The sequence below is a fragment of the Leptodactylus fuscus genome, chromosome 6 (genome assembly GCF_031893055.1).
Source record: "Leptodactylus fuscus isolate aLepFus1 chromosome 6, aLepFus1.hap2, whole genome shotgun sequence".
Lineage (NCBI taxonomy): Eukaryota > Metazoa > Chordata > Amphibia > Anura > Leptodactylidae > Leptodactylus > Leptodactylus fuscus.
The window spans coordinates 74,915,007-74,938,552 of record NC_134270.1 but is presented as its reverse complement, the minus strand read 5'-3'; the positions used below and the strand labels follow the sequence as shown (position 1 = coordinate 74,938,552).

General features: G+C 41.4%; 1 protein-coding gene across 1 annotated transcript in view; it reads right to left on the bottom strand.

The window, feature by feature from the left end:
• Window positions 1-681: 681 nt before the first annotated feature.
• The window catches only part of LOC142210819 (sodium-dependent neutral amino acid transporter B(0)AT2-like), a 38,624-nt gene continuing 15,759 nt past the window's right edge, over window positions 682-23,546 (bottom strand). Inside the window, exons 2-12 of the mRNA XM_075280257.1 lie at window positions 18,479-18,729; window positions 16,309-16,466; window positions 15,436-15,562; window positions 14,651-14,823; window positions 11,622-11,732; window positions 9,817-10,058; window positions 8,282-8,462; window positions 8,003-8,204; window positions 6,976-7,135; window positions 4,591-4,753; window positions 682-4,369 (exon numbers count right to left, since the gene is read on the bottom strand). Of these exons, the coding sequence (XP_075136358.1) occupies window positions 4,052-4,369; window positions 4,591-4,753; window positions 6,976-7,135; window positions 8,003-8,204; window positions 8,282-8,462; window positions 9,817-10,058; window positions 11,622-11,732; window positions 14,651-14,823; window positions 15,436-15,562; window positions 16,309-16,466; window positions 18,479-18,665 (2,022 nt within the window). The 5' untranslated portion in view covers window positions 18,666-18,729 and the 3' untranslated portion in view covers window positions 682-4,051. The remainder of the gene's footprint in view (window positions 4,370-4,590; window positions 4,754-6,975; window positions 7,136-8,002; window positions 8,205-8,281; window positions 8,463-9,816; window positions 10,059-11,621; window positions 11,733-14,650; window positions 14,824-15,435; window positions 15,563-16,308; window positions 16,467-18,478; window positions 18,730-23,546) is intronic.

Sequence of the window (23,546 nt, the reverse complement as noted above, 5' to 3'; positions counted from 1 at the left end):
ACCAGTAAACCTGTAATAGAAATCTTATAGTATTCTCACAAACATGGTGGAAACAAAAACGCACAAACAAACTTAATATACTGTATTTTTCAGAGTATAAGAAGCACTTTTTTCCCCAAAAAATTTGAGAGAAAAATAGGGGTGTGACTTATAGTCCAAATGTGGAGTGTTTTGGCTGGGAAGGCAGAGAAACAGGGTCGCAGCATCGCCCCACTTCTTCCGCCACCGGCATACTGCAGCGGGGCTTCCTGCATCGGACTGAGACGATGTGCGAGCCCTGGGCTGCGAGGACAAGGTGTCCCAGCAACCCCATTTCCGCATCCGCCATGCTATTTCAGCAGATGCCGGGTCTGTAAAGATAACGGCGGCTGCCATAGCTACTGGATCTCTACTGTAATGTCCACTTTGATCACGGGCATTACTACTTCAAAGCCACGCCTGCCAAAATGAGAAAATAGGGGCCGGTCCCCACTGGTCTCATTACCTCTCAAGTTTCAGGCTGGCTCTTGCACAGCGAGATCGTGGGAGCCGACCTGTTCCTCTGACAGCATTGCTATTTGCATTTCTCTGATGGTTTATGTGAAGTGAAAAAAAAATTCCAGAAACTCAAGGAAGAATCTAAAGACAGAACAACTAAGCTTCAAAACATATATTCATTTATTTTAAAAAAAACATGTACATTTATGTCCAGTTCACACATTAAACCTCAGTCATATCTGAATTGCTTACAGTGTTAGGCCTGGGCTGAACTGGTATCCTCAGGGCACACAGAATTTGTAATACAAAGGGAATATGTCACCAAAAAAATCGGTATGATGTACAGGCAAAGTTATAGAGCAGGAGAAGCTGAGCAGATTGATACACAGTCCTGTGGGAAAATATTCAGTGTAACTTACTGATTGAAATCCCTGTTCATTCTGAGTCTAGGAGTCCAGTGAGTGGCTTCTCTGCTGAGTGTGCCTACAGCTGATCAGGACGGCCCCTTGGACTCTAATAGCCAGAATGAGTAGAGATTTAAATGAATAAAAATCAATGGAAAACGGAATCTTTCCCCATAATATTATATGGTACATCAACCTGCTCATCTTCTACTGCTCTATAACAGAATGTAACTCCTTTTCATAAGCATCCCTCAATAATAAGCTGTCATGGAAATAGCTTCTCTGGCAGAAGATCCAAATGTACTGCGGAATTCAATAGTCCTGCATAGGCATGAAGAAAAGCACACCTTTCATACTTCTGGATCTCCCCAGTGAAGCTGGTGGAACATATATGTTTTTGTAATTCTCCCTCGTTTCACAGCATAGCCTTACCTACATCAGTAGTGTATAGAATGGTGGACAGATTTGTAAGCTCATTCATTTATGGTGCAAGTTCACACAGACGTACATATTACTTTTTGTAGATTATTTTTATGTAATTCAGGATCATTTAAGTCCTTCTAATACTTTATTGGCCAGTCTTTGCTCTTGAGGAGTAACTTGCATCTCTGTGGCATTGAGTGAACTATCTTCTATAGATGTCGGCGAGGTATGATATGCTTCCAGGCCTGTATCAGAACCTCAACCAACTCACGCTTAGTCCTTGGCTGTTTTCTAGCTATTTCTAATGATGCCCTGTGCCACAAATTTTCATTTGGATTGAGGTCCGGGGACTGAGCTGGCCAATTAATAATAGCCACCTTGTTATTTTTTGTCTCTCTGTTACTGTCTTAGCTCTGTGACAAGGAGCATTACCATCCAGTACAATGTAATCCCCTGAAAACAGGTGTTGAGCAGAAGGAAGTTTATTCTTATAAAGGATGTCTATGTATTTTATTTGCATTAACCATACCCTCCACAATACGAAGCCTTCAACACCATTGGCTGCCATATAGCCCTAGACCATTACTTTAATCGGATGCTTCACAGAGAAACTCAAACACTGTGGCTTGTGCTCTTCACGTGGGAACCTTTTCACATAAGACTTGTCATCATTTCCCAAAATGCATATGCATATGTCATCATTACTCCAAGCTGCATATGTCCCTGCAACGTCTGATTTCAGCCAACCTTCCTTGTGATTTGGGATACCCCTCTTCATGCAGTACCAAAACTTGTATACGAATCTCCGCTGAAAATAATCTGAAGGCTCCCAACATAATTTCTCATCTCTGGATTGGCCAACAAATAAAACAGCAAAGTAAAGTAAAGTAGAGTAAAGCGGCAGATGTGAGGCAACGTGATTGGCTACCACATCCAGCTTATGACTAGTCACACGAGCCTGATCTGTGATTGGCTAATTTTGGATCTGAATTTGTACAATATTTAGCTGTGCTTTTAATTCCCATATTGTTATAGAAATTGCACGCAAAATTGCTTCAAAAGATAAAAGTATTACAGGGAGAGAATGTAAAATTCTATTCTGAACAAAACCATATATAATATATCATATTAGTGTGGAAGATATTTGACCGAAAATGTTTTCAACTTGAAAAATCTATTTATCCTATACAGGACTTTTGACCATCACAGTATATTGTATAAAAGCCGTAGTATCACAGAGACTAGTACGTACAGTCTTGTCGTATGCAACCATATATTATGAAAAGGTCCCTGAAAAACGGAACAGACAACAAAAGACATGTCATCCATATGCCCTCTGCGTTTTCCACAGCTGCGTAGAGGTGAATGACCAAGGATTCAGGCCTGTGCTGAATTTTTTGGCATACATTCATGGTTCCCACAAGGACCAATGCAAAACACAGTTATGTGCATGGACCATGAAGATTAATGTCTTCACATGCTACCCATTAAGAAAACTCAAAGCGCATGAACTAACATGGTTGTGTGCATGGAGCTCCCAGGCAGGGGACCAAAAGTCCTTTATGATGTCCTTAAGCCCTAGAAGTTCATATAGACCTTTATGTACAAAAGTTGCTCCCCTTTCAGAAACTGGGGTGAGAAAATATTTGAAAAGTCACAAAAATTGTACCAAATCTCACCCTAGTACAGGGGTGGCATTAGATTTTAACATGCGCCAAATTGTGCAATTACGACAAGGCAGACTCCAACACATCAGACTTAAAAGTTCCCCTCATGAGGAACCTTCCCCATCAGCTCCTTATAAGTTTCTTTAAGCATTGTCAGTTACTTTTCTTGTCTGAACATGACTGGCATACAACCGAGGACAGTACTTATATGATCTCAAGTGCCACTGAAGACACAATAGCAAGAATTGTATATTACAGTAAGGACACACATATACATATGTACTTATATTCGCTCTGTGAGACAAACAAAAAAGCTTACACTATAAAATAGACAGTATTTACTTCTAGAAGCCAAAGCTTGCACAGAATTATAAATAAGAATATATACAGGTCCATCTAAACCGCTGAATGGTGTAGAACTTGCATACTGCGATCTTCAGTTCCGATGAATACCTGTAATCTGTCCATTTGTTCATCAGTATTGTCTTTCAAGCATTTGGAAAGTAATATCAATGAAATCCACATTTTTTTTCCTCCAATTAAAAAAATAATATATAGATATTACATATGGTGCAATACAAAGAGATGCTGTAACAGGTAGGTCCCTTCCTCAGAAGATCAGTAACTGCAATCTAGCAGTAATGTACAAAATTGGCTCCGACCACATTAATGAACAGATCTGCTCTGGTGCAAACGCTTTTCAGATTTGTAACTGGCAAATAAAACTGCTCAGTATTGGGTGATGTCACTGGTCGCCATTTTGAAATATTGTCATTTCCCGTTTCCCAATACGATTTAATAAACCTGCACTGGGTGAGAGAGGTAGGAACTGAAAATACTGGCAGAAGCAGCGAAGACCGAGAAAAAAACGGCCTTTGGTTAATTGGCACAGCATCATTTTCAGTGTGGCACTGCCAGGCACCTATTTGCCCCTCCCAGGTAATAAAAACTTTGATCACCAACTCTGGGCAGACTAAGCCTGCTTGTCTGCTTGGCATCACTTTAACATTTGGAAATCATCTGAAGGTGCTTGATCTACTTTTAAATCCCACAAATAGTTTGCCCGCTTTTGCCTTGTGTTTAGCCTGTTACATTATCGTTGTCCTCCTCATCTCCATCAGTAAGCAGATTTCCCCTCTCTGCAAGATCTTCCATCTCCACATGTAAGTAACCGTTCGAGCACCTTGGTATGCCATCTTCAATGGGTTCCAGCACTTCATCAACAGTGCAGCCCTGACTGTATTCACACTGCCCATAAGCCTTTGATCTCCGATTCTGTAACCAATCTTGAATAGTTTGCTTCAAGAATACTACTGGAATGGGCAAGGAAGCCAATACGATTAAGCTGATCAACATTCCTAGGGCCCATGGAGGATACTCCAACTTTTCTTCAGCCGCCTAAAGGATAGAGCAAAACAGAAGAAAAATGGAAATTTAATTCATTAGTAAGAACAGGATCACTATCTTCATCATTCATGGCTAAATCCACCATTCAAAAAGGATTCCCCATTCTTCCTGACCAAGACTTTTTTTTGCATGGTGGAACATACCATCAGCATTATCAAAAGCCAAAATGATCCAATTACTGGATACCACAACAACTCTCAGTTGAGTTATACCTTTTCCAAGTTCCAGGACTGGTACGTGGGGTGTGCAATACACATTCTAATCAAGCTGGCAAGTAAGAGACCAATCATAGCCAGGATGCTGACATACTGCCACATATACTTGTACAACTTCCAAGGACGGTAACCCAACATTCCTTCAATGTCATCCATAAACCTGAAGAGATGCAAATAAATAAATAATATGATATCAGTAATGCAGATCAAAAGCAAAAATAAAAGCACATATAGTTATACATCTAGTTAATGTACACTTGTACTGTACTAATTCATTTCTTCATATATTATTATTACAAACTAGGCAGGACTTTCTTGTTAGAGAACTTCAAATCCTCAAATCATCATAAAAGAGAACCTTTCACCACTTCCAACAAATCCAGCTCTTTACATAATTTAATAGCTGCTGTTCCACCGATTCTGGCACAGTTGGAATTCTCTCAAGCCCCCACCATTCCCGAGTAATCAATGAAGTTAGTTTTGGTGCCTGACTCTGTACTGTCAGGAGGGCGGTGTCAGGCAGGATCAGACAAGGGATGTGATTCTGAGTACTGACAATGCATGCTTCTGATTGGATCTCTGAATCACACCCCCTGCTTGACACTGCCCTTTTGATATTACAGAGCCTATATGGCACATCAAAACTAACTGCACTTGTTGTTGCTCAGGAGCGCTAGAGGATAGAGAGAAAACTAACTGTGCTGGAATCAGTGGAATAGCCATTATTAACAGAGGCTAAGAACTTGAATTGGTGGGGGTGGTGAAAGGACCTCCTTAAATACCAGCTTGGCAACACATCCATCATTGTACATTGGACATCAGTGGCAAATGCTACTTTTATCGGTATTCCCAGGACACAGATGCAGGTTAAAATAGCAGTGGAGCTTGAGAGCATCTTCTGTGCCCCTCTTTTCACTACCATAGATTACAGCCTGCTTTAGGCCAGTGGTCTATAAGAGGGTATGTCTCCAGTATAGGCAAGTGTAGTCACTGGTAAGAGGTATAGGATACCTTCTACTTTTACCAAAGCCATCACCACTGGAAGACATGACTGACTGGTCCCTTGCTGTGTGATGTCACTATGCTAGCTGACCCAGTCACCCCTGAATCATTGGCAATATGGCAGATGTGTTCAAGGAAAATAAGTCAATAATGACAGTGTCACCTGAGAAATTAAATGGAGGGGATATTCTCTGACCCATTTTGCTCCCCTGCAAACGAGATCCTGGTCTGCCTATCCGTTATCATGACAACCAGGTGCCTTATGAAAGCTTTGAAGCCTGCCAAGGTACAGTAATGGCCCCAATTAACTTGACTATCACCACTCCTACTCACGACTTCCTCTTCCCTCTTAAGCCTCCAGGGGGCCCGTGCACCACACATTACGTCATCACAACATGATGTGTGATGCACAGGGCCCATTGAAGCCAGAAGAGGGAAGAGGAGGCATCATGCAGGAGCGAGCAGCAGTAAATGAATGCAGCCAGGTTCTCCCTGGTTCTGCTGATCTGGTTGTTAAAAATACGGATTGCAGAATTGGGGAGAAGTGATACTTCTCACCTGGTTCTGCTATTAATGGAGCAGGAAGCACCATGCAATTTATGAACATATGTTGGTTCATTAGAGGTATAAAATATTCAATCTAGGGAGAGTCCAAACATTTATTTTTATGCTGGCGACCTCAGCCTGATTGATATAGCTAGGTCTTGTGGGGGATGGAGTGGATCAGTGTAAAAAACAGCATGTATTGTGGCACCCACCCGAATCAGTAGCCGTATTCCAGCTCGAGGTCAGTGGAGCACAATAACAACAGCATATACTGCATCTACAGCCTTCCTCAGAGCGGATTCTATATATGGCTAAACTGTGTATTGTAATATCCACCATGTGTTAGTAGCTAAAGAGCACGATCCTGTCAGTGTGAAGCCAGCCACCCTTGGCCACGCTGCCAGGGTACTTTGTACTCAAGGTATTGAGCACTAGAAGGGACTGGGGTTGGTTTAATGTGGATTTTCTTGCAGATAAAGTATAGACCCATTAAAGGGAGTTTAACTATGAAGGAGGTTTAATGACATTTTCCTCACACTCTGATTCACAAGACCCACTATATAGATCATTTTATAAATTAATTGACAATTAGTTATTAAGCCCCCCTAAGTGTTAATACAATAACATTAATTTTCTTGACCACTACAATTCCTGTTGTAAGATAATTACATTTATTAGTATAGAAATTAATATAACAGAACAACATCATAGAGTGGATGCTGAGGACAGTGACCAAATCCCAGGAATGCAAACACTGTATAATAATCAGTGTGTTATCAAGTGAGTAAAACAAAGTCTATGTATGAAAATAAAGTAATGCTATAGAAATGGTACCTGTCTGCCCCATACACCCAGGCCACAGCCACATTCTCAAATATCACAACAATTATAAGAGGTAAGGTGGCCGAATAGTCATCAAACATGGAGACGAAATAGGATCCGGAGCGCTGAACGAAGATCAACCCGATCAAGAGACCAATTATACAGCAAAGAACTAAAACAAGCAAAAAACACAAAGTTAATAGAGACGAATAAATAACAGATCAGACTCTAGTATGTTAATCTATACTACAGTTCTACATGAAACAGAATAGTAAGTGACAGTATATCACTACAACAAGCAATGGCTTCCTGGGATAAAATCAACAAGGAAAATATAGGTATAGGGTTGACATGTTCTCCCTGATTTTAAGTTGTTTCCCACCAGGTCCTCAGTTTTCCTCCCACCCTCTAAAAATGTACTGATACACCAAGTACAATTTTTGGTTAGTTTAACTGTTTGAGACATTGGGTATCAATGAGTGATGTAAATAATAAGAATCTTTCTGCAGTGAGGTGGAATATGTTGCTGCGATATAAAACAACTTATATAAATACTCTTATGTATAACAAAATAAAAACACACATAAGAACATACATAATGTTCTTACACTATGTACACATGTGTGTCTGGTATCTGCCTGTTGCGAATTGTCACAAATGGTTAGCCAGTGCATACCATTGTCTGTCTTTTTTGAGTAGAATGAAGAGGAAAAAACAGATTGCAATATTGACACAAATTGTTAATTCGTTAGTGTCCACTTCTCATAGACCTTAATGTTAAAATAAAAACAAAAAACAGAATCATTGCTGTCAGTTGTGTATTCTTATTTTCGGGTTGGAGCAAAAGTGTTGCAAGACCGACTTTTGTCTCCGTCCAGAAGAGGGGATACATGGCAGAAATGCTCCAAGTGCACACTAGTGGATGGTTGAAATCAGTGTTTTTTTTCAAACGACCCGTTCCGATCAGTTTTTATGGTCTTTAGACGGATCACAGAAACTGATTCCATGAAGGACATCGACAATCTGAGCCCAACCTTACTTGTAAATATGGTTTTCCTCTTGCGTAAACACGAGAAGTTGTCGAGCAGTGGGGTGATAATGCCTTGCATGTTTCCGAACATAGTGCTGAGACCCAGGTTTAGTAACATGAGGAAAAATAATAAAGACCAAAATGGGGAAGCAGGAAAACGAGTCATTGCTTCAGTGAAGGCGATGAATGCCAATCCCGTCCCTTCCACACCCTGCAAAGTAGAATATAAAGTTCATATAAACATGTATTATGATAAAACACAGAGAAAGCATCAGAGAGTTCTCAAACCTTGTTCATCTCATCTTCAGCCCGACAATTTGTAATGCCATAATGTGTCAGGTTGGCTATAGGGTCCACTCGTTTGTACCAGTCACTGTATTCTGTACTCGTCATGTTGTCCAGCGGTGCAAGGAGGTCATTGTCAACAATCCTTAAGTCACCCAACAATTCTCTAATCTTCTTCTGATTTCTAAAAACAGCAAAAGAAGAGCGATAGAAGTGTGTGCAATAAAACATGTAACTGTATTCATCTTCATAAAGGAAGCCACAGCACTTTTCCTGATCTATTGCATGATAGATACCATTCTTACCATACAAAACTGACTTATAATGAGGAGCAATGGATGTTGTCATAGCGTTCACCATTTTGACAAGAAAAATAGCACTGAAAGCTGCTCTGTTATTTTTATCAAATGTGACAGAAGCTTCAAACACAATTGTGAATAAAGCCTAAATGTGTCACCAACAATGTGATGGTTCAGAAAAGACAAACAGGTCTGGATTTGCCTTTATCAAGACTAGTCTTGTACTCATAGGCTTCCCTGGAGTAAGGGTATCTGATGAAAGAACAGTGACAGGTGCATATATTCCACAGCGTGTATTCATATATAAGAATGTACACATTTCTATATTAATAAGGTGATCACTCTGTTAGGAGAGAAAAGAGTACATGCAAAGATAAGGACATATGCGCAAGACCAAATTCCAGGCATGAAAACCCCGTCTGTGTGTTGGCTAGATTTACCAGCCTGCACCTTATGTCGGAAGAGGAGACCAAGCAATACAAGTATCTATGCTGCTGGAGGTCCCTGCCTCCCAGCGACACACTGTCCCAAACACATGGACCGAGTTTCATGACTGGAACTCAGTCTTGTGAATGCAGCCAAAAGCTGCAGAGGGCACAAGATGCTATGATAAATCCACTGCAATGTTCTGCTCTATTTCAAAAGAGCAACATATTATTTGGAAGCCATATGCAATTCATAAACAAAAAAAAGCCAGTGAAATTCCTGCAACGACTAACGAGAACTACTCCAATGGCTGGGATTTAATGAGTAATTACAGTTTATGTTTTTAGTTAATACCATTTCCTGGCCATAGACAATTTTCCTGGACAACTCTTTTAAAGTGTGGCCTATCTGATGTGCGGAGTCTAACGCTAGGTTCACACCTGTGTTCGGGTTTCTATTCAGGGTGTCCGCTTGGGGACTCCCTGAATGGATACCTACTCTGCTTAAAAAAGCGGTTACCCTTGGAAACCCACGGACCCCATAGACTATAATAGGGTCCACAGGGTTTCCACCTGAAAACATTGGAAAAATACAGGGAGAGAAAGGCGCTGCTTGTAGGACTTTTCTCTCCACATTTTTAAAGGGGAATTGAATCCCCAGGTGGAGACCAGTCGCATATGTGAACCTAACCTAAGACTCCAGACAACCTGTGCCTACAGGCTGCTCAAAGGTAAAACCTTTACTATGCACAATACTTTCTCCTGTTGCCAACCAGATTGCCAAGTACAAAAAAACGGAAAAAAAATGACTTACTCCAAAAAACACTGATTTGTAATGTCATTTGCGCGAAATCCAAGGACTGCAAAAACGACTAGTGTTGCCAATATAGAGGTCATGAAGTTGATAAATGATACCAGGATGGCATCAAAGTGGCAGTTGTTTTCACGATCATTGTAGCTGGAATAGGCAATTACACTTCCGAATCCAAGACCTAAAGCAAAGAAGACCTGGGTAGCTGCCTGTCGCCAAACCTGAATGTCTCCCCAGATTTCCAGCTAAAAAGAAACAGATTTTCAGTTAATTTACATCAAGTCAGTAATAGTAATCTGATAACACTTATTAAAGGAGTTATTCAGGCAAAAATGGACACTAAATTTATCCTTTAATCCCTTAAGGACACAGCCCAAAAGAGCGTTAAGGACTAGGCCTCTTTTTTCAAATCTGACATGTCACTTTAAATGGCAATAACTTTGAGACACTTTAACTTACACAAGTGATCTTGAGAATGTTTTCTCGTAACACATTGTACTTCATGTTAGTGGTAAATACTAATCGATATTTTTGTATTTATTTATAAATAAAATAGGAAATTTGATGGAAATTTGGAAAAAATTGCAATTTTCAAAATGTGAAATTCTCTGCTTTTCAGGCAGATAGTCATACCAGCCAAATACATGAATAAATATTATCTACCATATCTCTGCTTTATATCGGCATCATCTTTTGATTGTCTTTTAATTTATCTTGGACATTACATGGCTGCACAGGACCACCGTGTTCAATCAGTAGCTGCAGCGAAGGGCATAAGATGTCACTACGTGTGACATCACGGGTCACCTCCCGAGGCCACTGATCAGTGGCTTCAGAGGAAGGGATCCAGGACATCACAGATGGCGAACACTTTCACTTTGGAAAGACGCAGGAGTAGAATGGACCGGATCTGCACTGGGAGGACGCCGGAGAATCGGGGACAGGTGCATATGATTTTTTTTCTCCTCCACTCGGCCTGTATAAACTATTAACAATTTGACTTTGCAACCTCTTTAAACAGCCCCTACTGAGATCACCAGAGGTCAGCTGTAGCTTGTGGGAAAATAATATGTGTTCAACTTCTCTGCATAAGGGAAGTCAAGTTAAAGGGGCTGTCCCATGAAAGACTCTTATCCCCTATCCACATAATGGACAAGTACATCTGCCACTCCAAAGTGAGTGATTTGGTTCCCCTGTCCTGAGGATCAGTTGGGGGGCCCCAGATCCTCATCAATCTGAAAACAATCCTGTGGGCATAAGGTGATACGTGTTTTTTGTGAGTCAACCCCTAAGGGTCTGCTCACATGGAGTTTTTTGCAAGCAGATTTTGACGCAGAATCCGCCTCAAAATGCGCCTGCAAAAAGGCTGCCATTCACTTCCCCGATTTTTTTTCAGCTAGCGGGAAAAAGAAGCGGCATATCCTATCTTCTCACAGATTCCACAGCTGAGTCAGTCGCGACGTCCACAGCACAAGACTCCCTCCTGATTAGGACAACTCATTCATGCACTGCATCGGCATCCCTTTGCAACTATCCACGAGGAGAATTCACACTGCGGAAAAAGTTTCTGCCGTGTCAACAGACCCTAAGAATTACACAGTTCTCCTCCATGTCAGTTGCGCTATCTGTAATGCAGGTTAGGACAAGCCCTCCAGAGCAACCTATTATTTCTTGGCCAGATTGAAGAGCTGCTACACAAATCAAGATCTATAAATGAGAAAACCCTTCTATTAACAGAAAAATCTCTAATAGAGTACCTGAAAATAGGTTTTCACACATGGCAACACCTTAAATACTCAGAACTGTACCTTTGGTGTAAACATGATTCGAATCCCATCCAGAGCACCATCCAGTAGAAGTCCACGGATGAGAAAACAGACCAGGACAATGTATGGAAATATTGAGCTAAAGTACATCACCTGAAAATACAAATGGCGGGACATAAGATAGTGAGCAAAAAATACAGGAGTAAATTCCAGCTGACTTCATGTAAATAGAATCGGGATGCCACAGGGAAAAAAAAGGAGTGCGAATGAAGCAAACAATAAAGCGCACACATGGTTTTACCAGAGGAATTTTTACAACAGTAAGGTGAAAGCCCTAGAGCAGGGATACTCAACTGTGGTTGTCCGGACCCTGCCTCCTGACACCTTTGTAGAATAAATACTCATGTCCTGATCACTGTCCTTAATGCCTGCACAGGAGTAACTAACGTGGCTAAACCATTCTTAGTGGGTATAATAATGGGGATTACACTGTGTGGAATACTCTGAAGTATTATACTGTGAGGGTGCACCAGCATGCGGGGGGTGTTAATGCACCATTAGTACCACACACATTCTACATTTCAGTGCCCTTACACATTATAATACTTCTTAGTGGTTCCCACACAGTATAATGCCACAGTATAATGCCACATCCTGGCGCCGCCCCCTGAGTGGCTGGCTGCCTGATACAGTGCTCCAAGCTGGGAGCAACCTTTATCTTTCCTTTTTCACTCTTTTTCTCTGTATCTTCAAGAATTCTGTAACCAAGCAAACTAGCACTGTGAATTAGCAACTATAAATCGAATGGAAGATCCTGTGGAGTATTTTGTTCCTTTTGTTTCTATTGTTAAGCATGGACAATGACTCAAGACCTGGACATGTGCATATGTGCCTGTTACCATCCCCCCCACGAGCTAAGGACAGCATGGTCACCATGAGGCAGAGAAAGCTGGAAGAGAGACCTGCAGGAAAGTACGGACTTCTTCTTTCAAGGAGATGATTTTTGGCGTCTATTGCTGATGTGTGAAGATGCCTACAGCTGACTGGTATTTCCTTCTTTTACTGCGGACACGTGGGACTGTTACAACCTGGGAACCTACCATCACCCACCTACCCATGTGTTTATGGAAGCTTGGCAAGAGAGCAGCACCCTGTCTACCTGGATGGCTTCAGACCTCTCTGGGCAGTAGAACACAGTGGTAAGAAGAAAGGAAGAGGAGGGCTTGTGATGAAGGATATTTGGGGGCATTTTTTTTGTGGTTAATGGACAATAGCGCTGATGCAAGATACCGAACTATCAGCTGTGAGCAGGAGATCTCACCACCTATCAAAGGAACTGCCACATGTTATCATGATAGCTGCCTATGTCCCCACCTCTGCAAAAAAAAAAAACACGTTTTTTGCCTGTTATATCTACATGCTGTGACCCCCCTCCTCATGTCCTCCAACCATGGTCGGGCTGTATTATTAACATCACTTCACACAGAGAACTAAATGATTCTGCAGTGTGTCTGTGTTTCTTTGTTTTTAGTTGCTATGATTCCTAGGATTTCTCTATCTGCCATGAGCTTGTATGTGTTTTTCTCTCTTGTTATATACTACTGTACCATCTATGAAACTGTATCACTGAAATTTCCCCATTGTGGGACTATTAAAGGATTATCTTATCTTATTTTATCTTATCTTATTATCGCCCATACACAGTATAATACTCAGCTAGTGCCCCCTACACAGTATAATGTTCTGTTTGTACCACAACACAGTATAATGCCCATTAGTGTCCCCCACACAGTAAAATGCCCCATTATATTGTGTGGAGACACCAACAGGACATTCTACTGTATGGAGGCCACTAAAGTCGTTTCAAACACTAATGCTGACATACAAAGCCATCCACATCCTATCCCCTACATACATCTCTGGTTTAATATTCCGTTACCTATCCACACCTAACATCTGATCCTCCTAAGACCTCCTACTCTGCTCTTATCTTATCCGCTCTTTACAAAATCACTTCCAAGACTTCCCCCGTGCATCCCCCATACTCTAGAACTTACTACCACGACACATAAGACTGACCCCCACAATCACAGGCTTCAATAGGACCCTGAAGACTCACCTCTTTAGGAAGGTCTTCAACCTTCAATAATACTACTGCCACCACACCACCATCTGAACAGCTTCTATACTGAGCTACTGTCTTTATCCCCTTTCCTCATAGAAAATACTAATACATAGAAAAATACTAATACTAATAATGAGGCTTTTTGTGTATGTTCGCCTTAACGGTTAATAACTACATTTCTCTTTCCTAGCATACTAGATAGTGACACTGACCCTTCTATTCCATTTGACCACAAGAGAAGGTTAATATATTTATAAACCAGGAGTGCGTGTTATAGTCAAACACATCTTATCGTACGAAAAATATGGTTAACATTGAATATCTTAAGCTACTGTTCAACTCGGACCTTATTTGAAAACATCTTATTGTTCTCAAATTGGATTTGTGGTGAAAAAGAACCGCCACTTTATTATAAACAGCTTTCAAAAACATTTAAAGGGGTTATCCAAGTTCCAAAAATTATCTGCAAACATATCCACAGTAGTGCTAAATACTCACTGTTCCCTTGTACAACCTTTGCTTGGCTTTATTTTACTTGCTGCTCCTTGTATCACTTATTTACATGCAGTGAGTCTCTGGAAAGACTACGTTTCCCATGATTCATCAGAGCAGCATGTGTCCTCAGGTGTGGGAGTGAATTATTACCTGTAATTTTATTGCAGGAGACAATGGAGAAGGGAGGGGTACACAGAGAGTGAGAGCAATCATGGGAAATGTAGTTTGTCCATAGATTCAATGCATGCAAATAACAGTGATACAAGGAGCAGCAAGGAAAATAAAGCCAAGCAAAGGCTATGCAAGGGAACCGTGAGAATTTAGCACTGCAGTGGATGAATTTGCAGATAATGTTTGGAACCCTTTAATACTGACAATTAAGTGGAAAATCACTAAATGTGTAACCATGTAATCCATTACAACCAGAATCTGGCCAAACCTATAATCTTACTTTCCCAGAAGACTTGATTCCTTTGATCATTCCTCCACAAACAAGAACCCAGGCAAGTATCAGGCATCCTGTCATTGGCCAGTTCATCTCAGAGGGCTCAATGGAGTCAGTGATATCCAGGGCCTTCCTGTACCAGAAGTATGTTGTTGCTGAACTTTTGGTACACTCTGGTTCTACATACGAAACAAAGATACATAATGCAAATTTTGTTATCTCAAATGTTAGAAGATAAAGGAAGTTTCCACCTATATCTCAATGTGGAGTTTCAAGTATTCATAATTTACTGTTCTGAAATCTAAGAATCCTGTGAAGAAAAATAACCCTCTCCAATCCCAAACAGGTGTCATCAGCAAAAGAAAGTCAAATTTTGGTGCCCCAGTCAAGTAGCTTAGTGAATGACAGACAGTCAGGTCAGGGGTGCCGGTTTGGAAAAAAGTGTTTTGTCCGGACTGCTTCTTTAAAGAGCGCGAATGTAGGGGACACATAATGTTACAAAATATAGAATTTTTTGCTTGTGTAGTTATATAAACAGGGAACCCATTTAACCCCTTAATATGCAGAATAAAGTATACACATGTCATCAGTGTGTCATTCTGTTCTTAGTGGCACAACAGGCGTGCCAATAGTTGCTATAACCGAGAGCCAGGCTCCTCCTGTAACTTTTGCAATCCAGATAACATTGATAGTAGCCATTTAACCCCTTAGATGTAGTGGGTACTACCATCCATAAAAAAACCCCAAAACACACATATTTGGTATAGCCACATCCTTTCTAAGTTACCCACCTTTTTGTGTCTGGTTGGCCAGGGTGGGGCAGTTTTCCCATGGTAGCGGGTACTGGAAGGAATTGAACATGTAGAAAAGGCTCCATCCAATGATGACATTATAGTAAAGTGCTACAAAAGAACACACCTATGGAGAGAGATAGAGAGAGAAAAGGAATCTAATTATTAAAGTTCTTCCACATCAGGAGATACATGTGCCAAACCGTGAGTTTTTCCTAAAAACAACTGTCAGTATGATCGCTCATTCCCCCCTCCCAAACAGTTTCTATTGCTGTAATAAATGACATGAGAGGATGGGCAACCAAACAACAGCCATTTTTGTGTTATCATAAAACATGTGATCTCAAATGAGCAAATTACTGTGATTGACATGTTCACACTGGGCAGTAATCGGGAATGTTCACACTGAGCAGTAATTGGGAATGTTCACACAGGGCAGTAATCGGGAATGTTCATATGATCATATGTACTCTTCATTGTTTGAGATCAACATTTTTTCTGATCAGGTCTTTTTATTGATATTTTCATGGTTAAATACATACAGTTTAAACAGTACAGGGTAGGTGTATCCTGGTGTCTTGGATCCAATGGGTTTCTATAGTTTTTCTCGCCTGGTACAGGAACTGAATCCCAATAACTACATTATCATGTAATTCCTCCATCTCCAATATACCTAATAGACATTTCCTGGGCTCTGCTGGTAGATCTATCCTGTAAACCTGTCTATCTCAAGGACCCTCCAAAATTTTGAGCTCACACATTTAGGTAAATATTTCAGTTCTCTCGGTCTCATACACCTCCACAAACATCACCATCTCAAACTAGATTCATCCCATTATTCAGACCATTATGATATTTCTATGGCCAACTTACCACACAACTAGCAAAGCCAATCCCAGCTAACCGTGGGTTGATGTGTTTCCAGACCCCAATGCTTCCCTGACGAATACTCTGCCCAGCGGCCAATTCCAGGAAGAACAAAGGGATGCCAATGAGGAGAAGTAACAGAAAGTACAGTAACAAGAAGGCGCCTAAAAGACACAAACAGCAGACATGAGGTAGAAACCACAGCAAATCTATATAATCATTTATGTATTGTAAAGTCTAGTTTAACCTCCAGTGAGTCTTTTGGCTTTCCTGTGTACCTGAGCCAAAAAGATCAATGTTCTCTCTGCCGACCAGACTCACACTTTTTTTTTGTGTGTAAATGAACAGTTCAGATGAATATAAGAAACCTGTAATAGATCTTATCTGAAGAAAGTGCTGCTAACTCCTGTTTTATCTTCTCTCTTGCTAATGAAATGAGAATTCAATGCTTAGAACTGTGTTCAAATGAAGAATTGAAGGTCGGTTTACATAAAAGTCTATGGAAAAGTCACAGTCGTGTGAATGGAACTTACTGTATTATATTAATTATGATTGATAGTAAGTAACCCCATCATGTATCTCACAAGAACCTTAAAAAGGACCTTTCATGTCCTCAGGCACATGCGGTTTTATAAACCACTAGAAAGCAGACAATGCGCTGAATTCAATGCTTAGAACTTTGTTCAAATGAAGTTTTGAAGGTCGGTTTACATAGAGTTCTATGGAAATTCTTTGCTAAAAAAACTCCACAAAAATCCTATTATGTTATATATTGTACAACCTTGAGCTTTAGGGTGCGTTCACACGATGTAACGTGCCGCGTGATATGGCACGTATACGGCGTGTGAGAGTTTGCGCGCTGTAAACGCTCCCATTGATTTCAATGGGAGTTAGGATCATATACTCTGCGTTATTTTGCGGCCGCAAAATCACAGGTGCAAAATAACGCGGCGTATACGATCCTAACTCCCATTGAAATCAGTGGGAGCTTTTACGGAGCGCAAACTCTCACACGCCGTATACGTGCCAGATCACGCGGCACGTTACATCGTGTGAACTTACCCTTAAAGAACACCTTTCATGTCCTCAGGCACATGTGGTTTTATGAATTGACAGAGTAGGGGATGTTCCTTACCACCCAGTGATGACGCTAAGCTGTGAAGAATGCCCCCCAGTACTAGTCTATGGACGAGTACAGGAGTACAAGACCAAGACCTGGTGTTTTTTTATTCTTTATATTGTGCAGAGTTGGTCCAACTGGAAACAACATACACCAGCATATTTATGCATTTGGATGGAGCAGCACATGGTGTTGGCTTTGTAGAGTAAAAGATTTCTTGGGAGGCGGGGCCACACATTGGCTCATTGGTTAGCACTGCAGCCTTACAGCGCTATAGTCCTCAGTTCGAACCCTGTCAAGGGCAAAAAAAAACATCTGCAAGGAGTTTGTATGGTCTCCCCGCATGGATTTCCATCCCATACTCCAAAGACATACTGATAGGGAAAAAATGTACATTGTGAGCCCCATGTGGGCTTCACAATCTACATTAAAAAAAATAAAAAAATTTCTTGGGAGGTGACTTCAATAGGGTAAGTCACTAATGGAGCATGGACGTAGGACTAACTGATGTCTACACGTGAATTACTCCATAATAGATAGCTTTCAGATTTACTCCCTTCTCGCCCCTGAATTAACATACACATTCACCTGAAGGCATCTTATTGGACAACATTCAGAGAAAGATCTCCAGTATGCCAAAATACAATTCAATAAGTGTCTGTATGTATAATGACAGATATAAGCCTGAGTTTCTATCTGCTCAGTACCTTAACACAAGTACATATGAGCTTCTCGACATGTCTATGGATTACAAAGACAGCTAAACTGAATTCAGCAAGTACTGTGTAATACTTAATATCCCCAGTGGTGACTCTGCAGGAAAATTTAATAGCCGTTATCCAGTTTTTCAGAATATCACTTAGGTTTCCATGAGCTTTAAAAACTGTACAGTGGATTTTTGGTTGTTGAGATCTGCACATGGTTTTATGGGATAAAAGGAATTGATTATATCACTGAACAGGTAGCAAGTTGTGGCTTCACCAGACTATGCAGGATTCAAAGCATTTGCAAGTGATGTGGTAAAAGCCATAGAAATGCCACATCAGCACGTCTTACCTCCTCCGTTCTGATGGCACAAGTATGGAAACCGCCAGACATTTCCAAGACCAACAGAAAATCCAACCTGAGCGAGAATATACTGCACTTTACTGCCCCACGTGGGGCGGGAGGTAGGTTCCGGTAGCAGATCACGGCTGGACTCCCCTGCGACGCTGCCCTCTAATTCATTAAGGGATTTTTCCATTGGGTGTCACAATAAAAAGCGTTTGTAATGTAAGATTCACGTTACGAGTCTGTTGTTTTAAAATCTGCAAAAATAACATAACAAGTTGTTAGCAAAATATCATATATACTACCATTAGAACTTTATACCGACCCCTGATGAGTATCTTATCACAAAGACGAAACGCGTAGGGTCGTAAGGTAGTTAAAGGTGAAGGTGCATGCCAACAGAAAGGGCTCTGCGTGCCCTCTCTGCCACGCGTGCCATAGGTTCACTATCACGGGTCTATGGGGTCCACGGGTTTCTACGTGTAAATGCTTTTTAAGTAGACAGGGTCTCCGTCTTTTGGGTCCCCATGTGGACCCGAACAACGGAAACCCAAACGCTAGTGTGAACCTTGAGTGACTTTCAACTTTCCAAAAAATGAGCCCCTGAGCATTAATACCATTCTGGGGTTTTTAAATCAAGAAGGAAAAAATAAAAACAGAAGAGAAATTTTCTTGCTCAATGTGAACAGAAGGATATTGGCCAAGTTTCCTACAGGTTTGTTCCTCATAGTCACACTTAGAGGTTATTTAGAGATTTTTAAGATGATTTTGGGAGATATTTGCCCCAAACCCACCAAAATCTAAGTCCCCTAAATCTAGCTGATAGCTACCTCAGACACCACTCATCTCTAACCTGTCTAATCCATTTTTTCTTTGCAGTCCTCCAGACATTACACATGGCCATGCCAACAGAATATGACACCTCCCAGTAGAGCTGCTTCTTATATTGTAGGTTCTATTGTGAAGCCCTTGAACAACATTTAGAAGACAACAAGTACCGGTAATAGATATGGGCAAGTATTCACTCTATTCTCCTTGTGCACATAACACCAGCATTGCCTAGCAGCAATAAATGTGTAAATCAGATCAGCGCTCCCTACCTTGCATTATACATGTTCTCACACTATCTCGGTATTCCCACACTGTCCCTAAGACAATTTGTCTGATACACTGACTTGCACATACTTGTATGAACAACGTTTGGGGAACTACTTTGTATTGGTGACCCAAGTTCTCACTGAATGTGACGTAACTGCTGCATTTTACATGAGGAGAATGCTCCAAAAAGCTCCACACCCAATCGACCTAACAACTCTCTCTGGCTGTGATGTTCGTGAAGGTGCCAACCCTGGGAGGACCTTTCAAACTATGAGCAGACTACCTGGCACTTCCTTAAATACAGGAATAGTGAGGTACCCGGCCCAATGTATAAAAGGGCTTATCGGTATATGAAATTATAAAAACCGTCTGAGCCTCCTTTCCCCAAAACAGCCACAATATCATTCTTGTCCATGTGCATGGGGTCCAATGTTGATGGGGCGGTCATGCAGTCCCACCCTAGTCAGTGGGAGCGCAGTCAACATTGGTTCAGATGTAAATAAATTCTAAAGTATACTGTGGATCAGTAGTTTGGAACGTGTCGCTTATTCAGCAGTGCGGAAACTACAAGCCCAAAAGTGGAGACCAATGTTGTAAAAACACTGGAGGGAAATGAAAGCTAGTACAGAAAAATCCAGATCTGCCATAGTCAATTTACATACTGTAAACCATAGCGTGGCATCGGCATGTAGGGAAAAATATGAGACCAGAAATAGAGGGATTTTTCAACTATTTCATCCAAGATTGGTAACGGGTTTCAAGATTGTGGCAAATCAAATGATCAGTGTGTGGATATAGATCCTGCCATAACGTCAAATATCAGAAAAAAATACTGTAAAACTCTCAAGTTAGGAATCCATAGAATGTAATAGGTGGAGGGTTACTGGATGGTCACAGAAAAGTATACATGAACGAGGGCTTGATAGTATACACGAACTTAAATCGGGCATTTGTTTAATTACGATTATTTAGGTCACGCACCTTCATCTTACGAGGTTTGCCCATCAGTTTTTTTCGGACCGAATACAGACGAACCGAAACTATGTATAATGAGTGGAGGGCCAGGGAAATTGAGGAAACAAAAAAAACAGTGTTTGGGTGCATTCACACGGAGTAACGTGCCGCGTGACCTGGCACGTATAAGACATGTGAGATTTTGAGCGCCGTATACGCTCCCATTAATTTCAATGGGAGTTAGTCTCATATACGCCGCGTTATTTTGCGGCTGTGATTTTGCGGCCGCAAAATCACGTCCACAAAATAACGCTGCGTATACAATCCAGGCTCCCATTGAAATCAATGGGAGCGTATACAGCGCTCAAAATTTCACACGGCGTATACGTGCCAGGTCACGTGGCACGTTGCTCCGTGTGAATGCACCTTTACCTCTCGTGTGTTCTGCCATGACTCCCTGCCACGTAATGTCAGCCAGTCCCTGACATCAGCCAGAAGCACAAAAGACAGCAGGGAGTCTCACCAGAGCCCAGGAGATGTGCGTAAGGGGGCGTTCACATTTGCGCCCGTGTCCGCTCGCCGGGTCTCCGTCCTATTCTCCGGGGAAACTGCATAGGGGACGGCTTCCCGTTGGTCAGTTTTAAAACCCATTAATTTGAATGGGTTTTTAAAGCAAACCACCGGTGTCTGTATACAGCGTCTCAAGGGGAAAAACCATTTTTTTTTGTACAGACACAAAATCAGACATGCAGGACTTTGTGTCTGTGCAAAAAAAAAGAAAACGGTTTCCCCGCGGAGAGGCTACATACGGACACCGGTGGTTTGCATTAAAAACCCATTTAAATGAATGGGTTTTAAACTGACCGCCAGGAAGTCGTCTCCTATCCGGTTTCCCTGGGGAATAGGATGGAGACAAAGTGTGGCGGACACGGGTGCAAGTGTGAACGGCCCCTAAAACTTTTATGTTTCCTCACCTCACTTGGGCCTCTGCTTACTATATTCTGGGGTCTGAAGACACCCCACAGTATAATAATAGAAGTTTAGGTTCCGTTGTGTTCGATCCAAATGAAACTGCAATAATTGAAATAAACAAACCAAAATAACCGACATGAACAAATGTCAATTATGCCGGAGAAATCGCTGGTGTGTTTAACAAGGGAAGAAAATACACTGAGAAAAACTCATCACAATGATCAAAATGTCACTTGGCTAGTTATTTTTCCCTTGAGTTCTGTGTAGGGGAGAGGAGTGACCTGGACCCACACTTGTGACAAAGCATCATGTGCACCATGAGTAGTGGGATCCCCTTAGTTGTAACATGCAACCTAATATGTTGTGTCATACAAATAAACTGCATACTTCAGACATGACTCCCTACACGATCCGCATCTAACACTAGGACTGGAAACCAGTGATGGTTACAATGTGTTCCACCCTGCATGGACATATTATGTAAACGCCACATAAAGATGTAATTCAGCGTTGAGGCATTTTAACCCAGTCTTATCCTTCTCCGGCAGCCACTCAAGACAGACTCTTGGCACTCCTCTCCACATCTGAGCCAACCAGCTTCACGTCTCAGGAGGTGTGTGACTCCACGCCTCTATGGAAACTGCACACAGCAAATTTTCCACTAATTTAACCCCTTTAACTTTTAGATGACATTGCAGACTATATACGTGAAGATTGATGTCATACACAAACTTTAAGCACAGCATCTAATGAAGAATATACTGTAAGGAAAATACTAGTGGTCTCAAACCTGTCGCTGTAGCAAAACTGCATGTCCCAACTCAAAGAAAGCATCACTACAGCATCAATCAGGGCATGCTGGAAGTTGTAGTTGTAATGCAACATGGTGGATATCCTGGGGAGGGTTTTTTTTTTCTTAAAGAGAGCGACCTTAACTTGAATTTTGTTTCAATTGATAACCAAGAACTTATTCACATGACCAAATGTGGCAGTCATGAGATCCCACGCGGGTCCATTAAAGGGAGTCTATCATTTAAACTAATGGCACCTTGGAATAGCCTTTAAAAAGGATATTCTACTCCGACCTTCTATTCTTTTCTTCTTCTTGCAGTTTCTGATAAAATTCATTTCTTCTGTTATGCAAATTCTGATCTCGGAGCACCAGGGACGTTCCCCCTGTGCTCTGAGCACCCCCTGCGTCGTAACCTTCTGCCACCCCTTAGCTGATTCACTCCCCTCTTTTTCTTCTCTGGATCTTCTGCCTTTCGCAGGCATCGGTATGCTCAGTATGATCATTTCTCCAGAAAACTACATGAGCGTACTGCGCAGGCGCGATACGCTCGTGTAGCAGACCACCACAAAATGGTGGCTCTGGTATGCACAGTTTGGGTTCGGGCAGAGCCGATTGCGCATGTGTGAGATTTGATATCCGTACAGCACTGCGTCCAATGCCTGCGAAACGCAAAAGATCCGGAGAAGAGGAAGAGGGAGTAAAAACAATTAGCTAAGGGGTGTCGAGAGGTTATGATGCAGGGGATACTCGGAGCACCGGGGGAGAACTCCAACGGTGCTCTGTGATTGTAGTTTGCAAAACAGAAGAAACTGATTTTATTAGAAATGGTGGAGAGAAGAACAGAATGGAAGGTCGGAGTAGAATAGCCTTGGTAAAGCCTATTCCAACTTGCCATTAGTTAAAAAGGTGTTTTTCTAATGCTGACGCTTAGGGTAAATCTACACACATAATACATTTTCTAGTTGAATTTTCTACCAAGGAATTTGCTGCAAATCAGTACCCAAATTTGAAAAGAATCCGCGGCAAAATCTGCACTTATTACATCTTGCTTTGGTTGAGGGTTCCTGTGAATTTCACCCAGAGTGCTGAAGAGGGTAAAAATCTGTGGTGAAAATTCACAGGAAAAAAAAAAACCATATCACAAAGCAGACTAATTTCCAAGAAGATTTCTTTGCAGCTTGTAGATGTGATCTGTTAAAATTTCATCCACTTTGCTGTTACTTTAATAGATGATTCTATACCCGAAATCCAAACAGA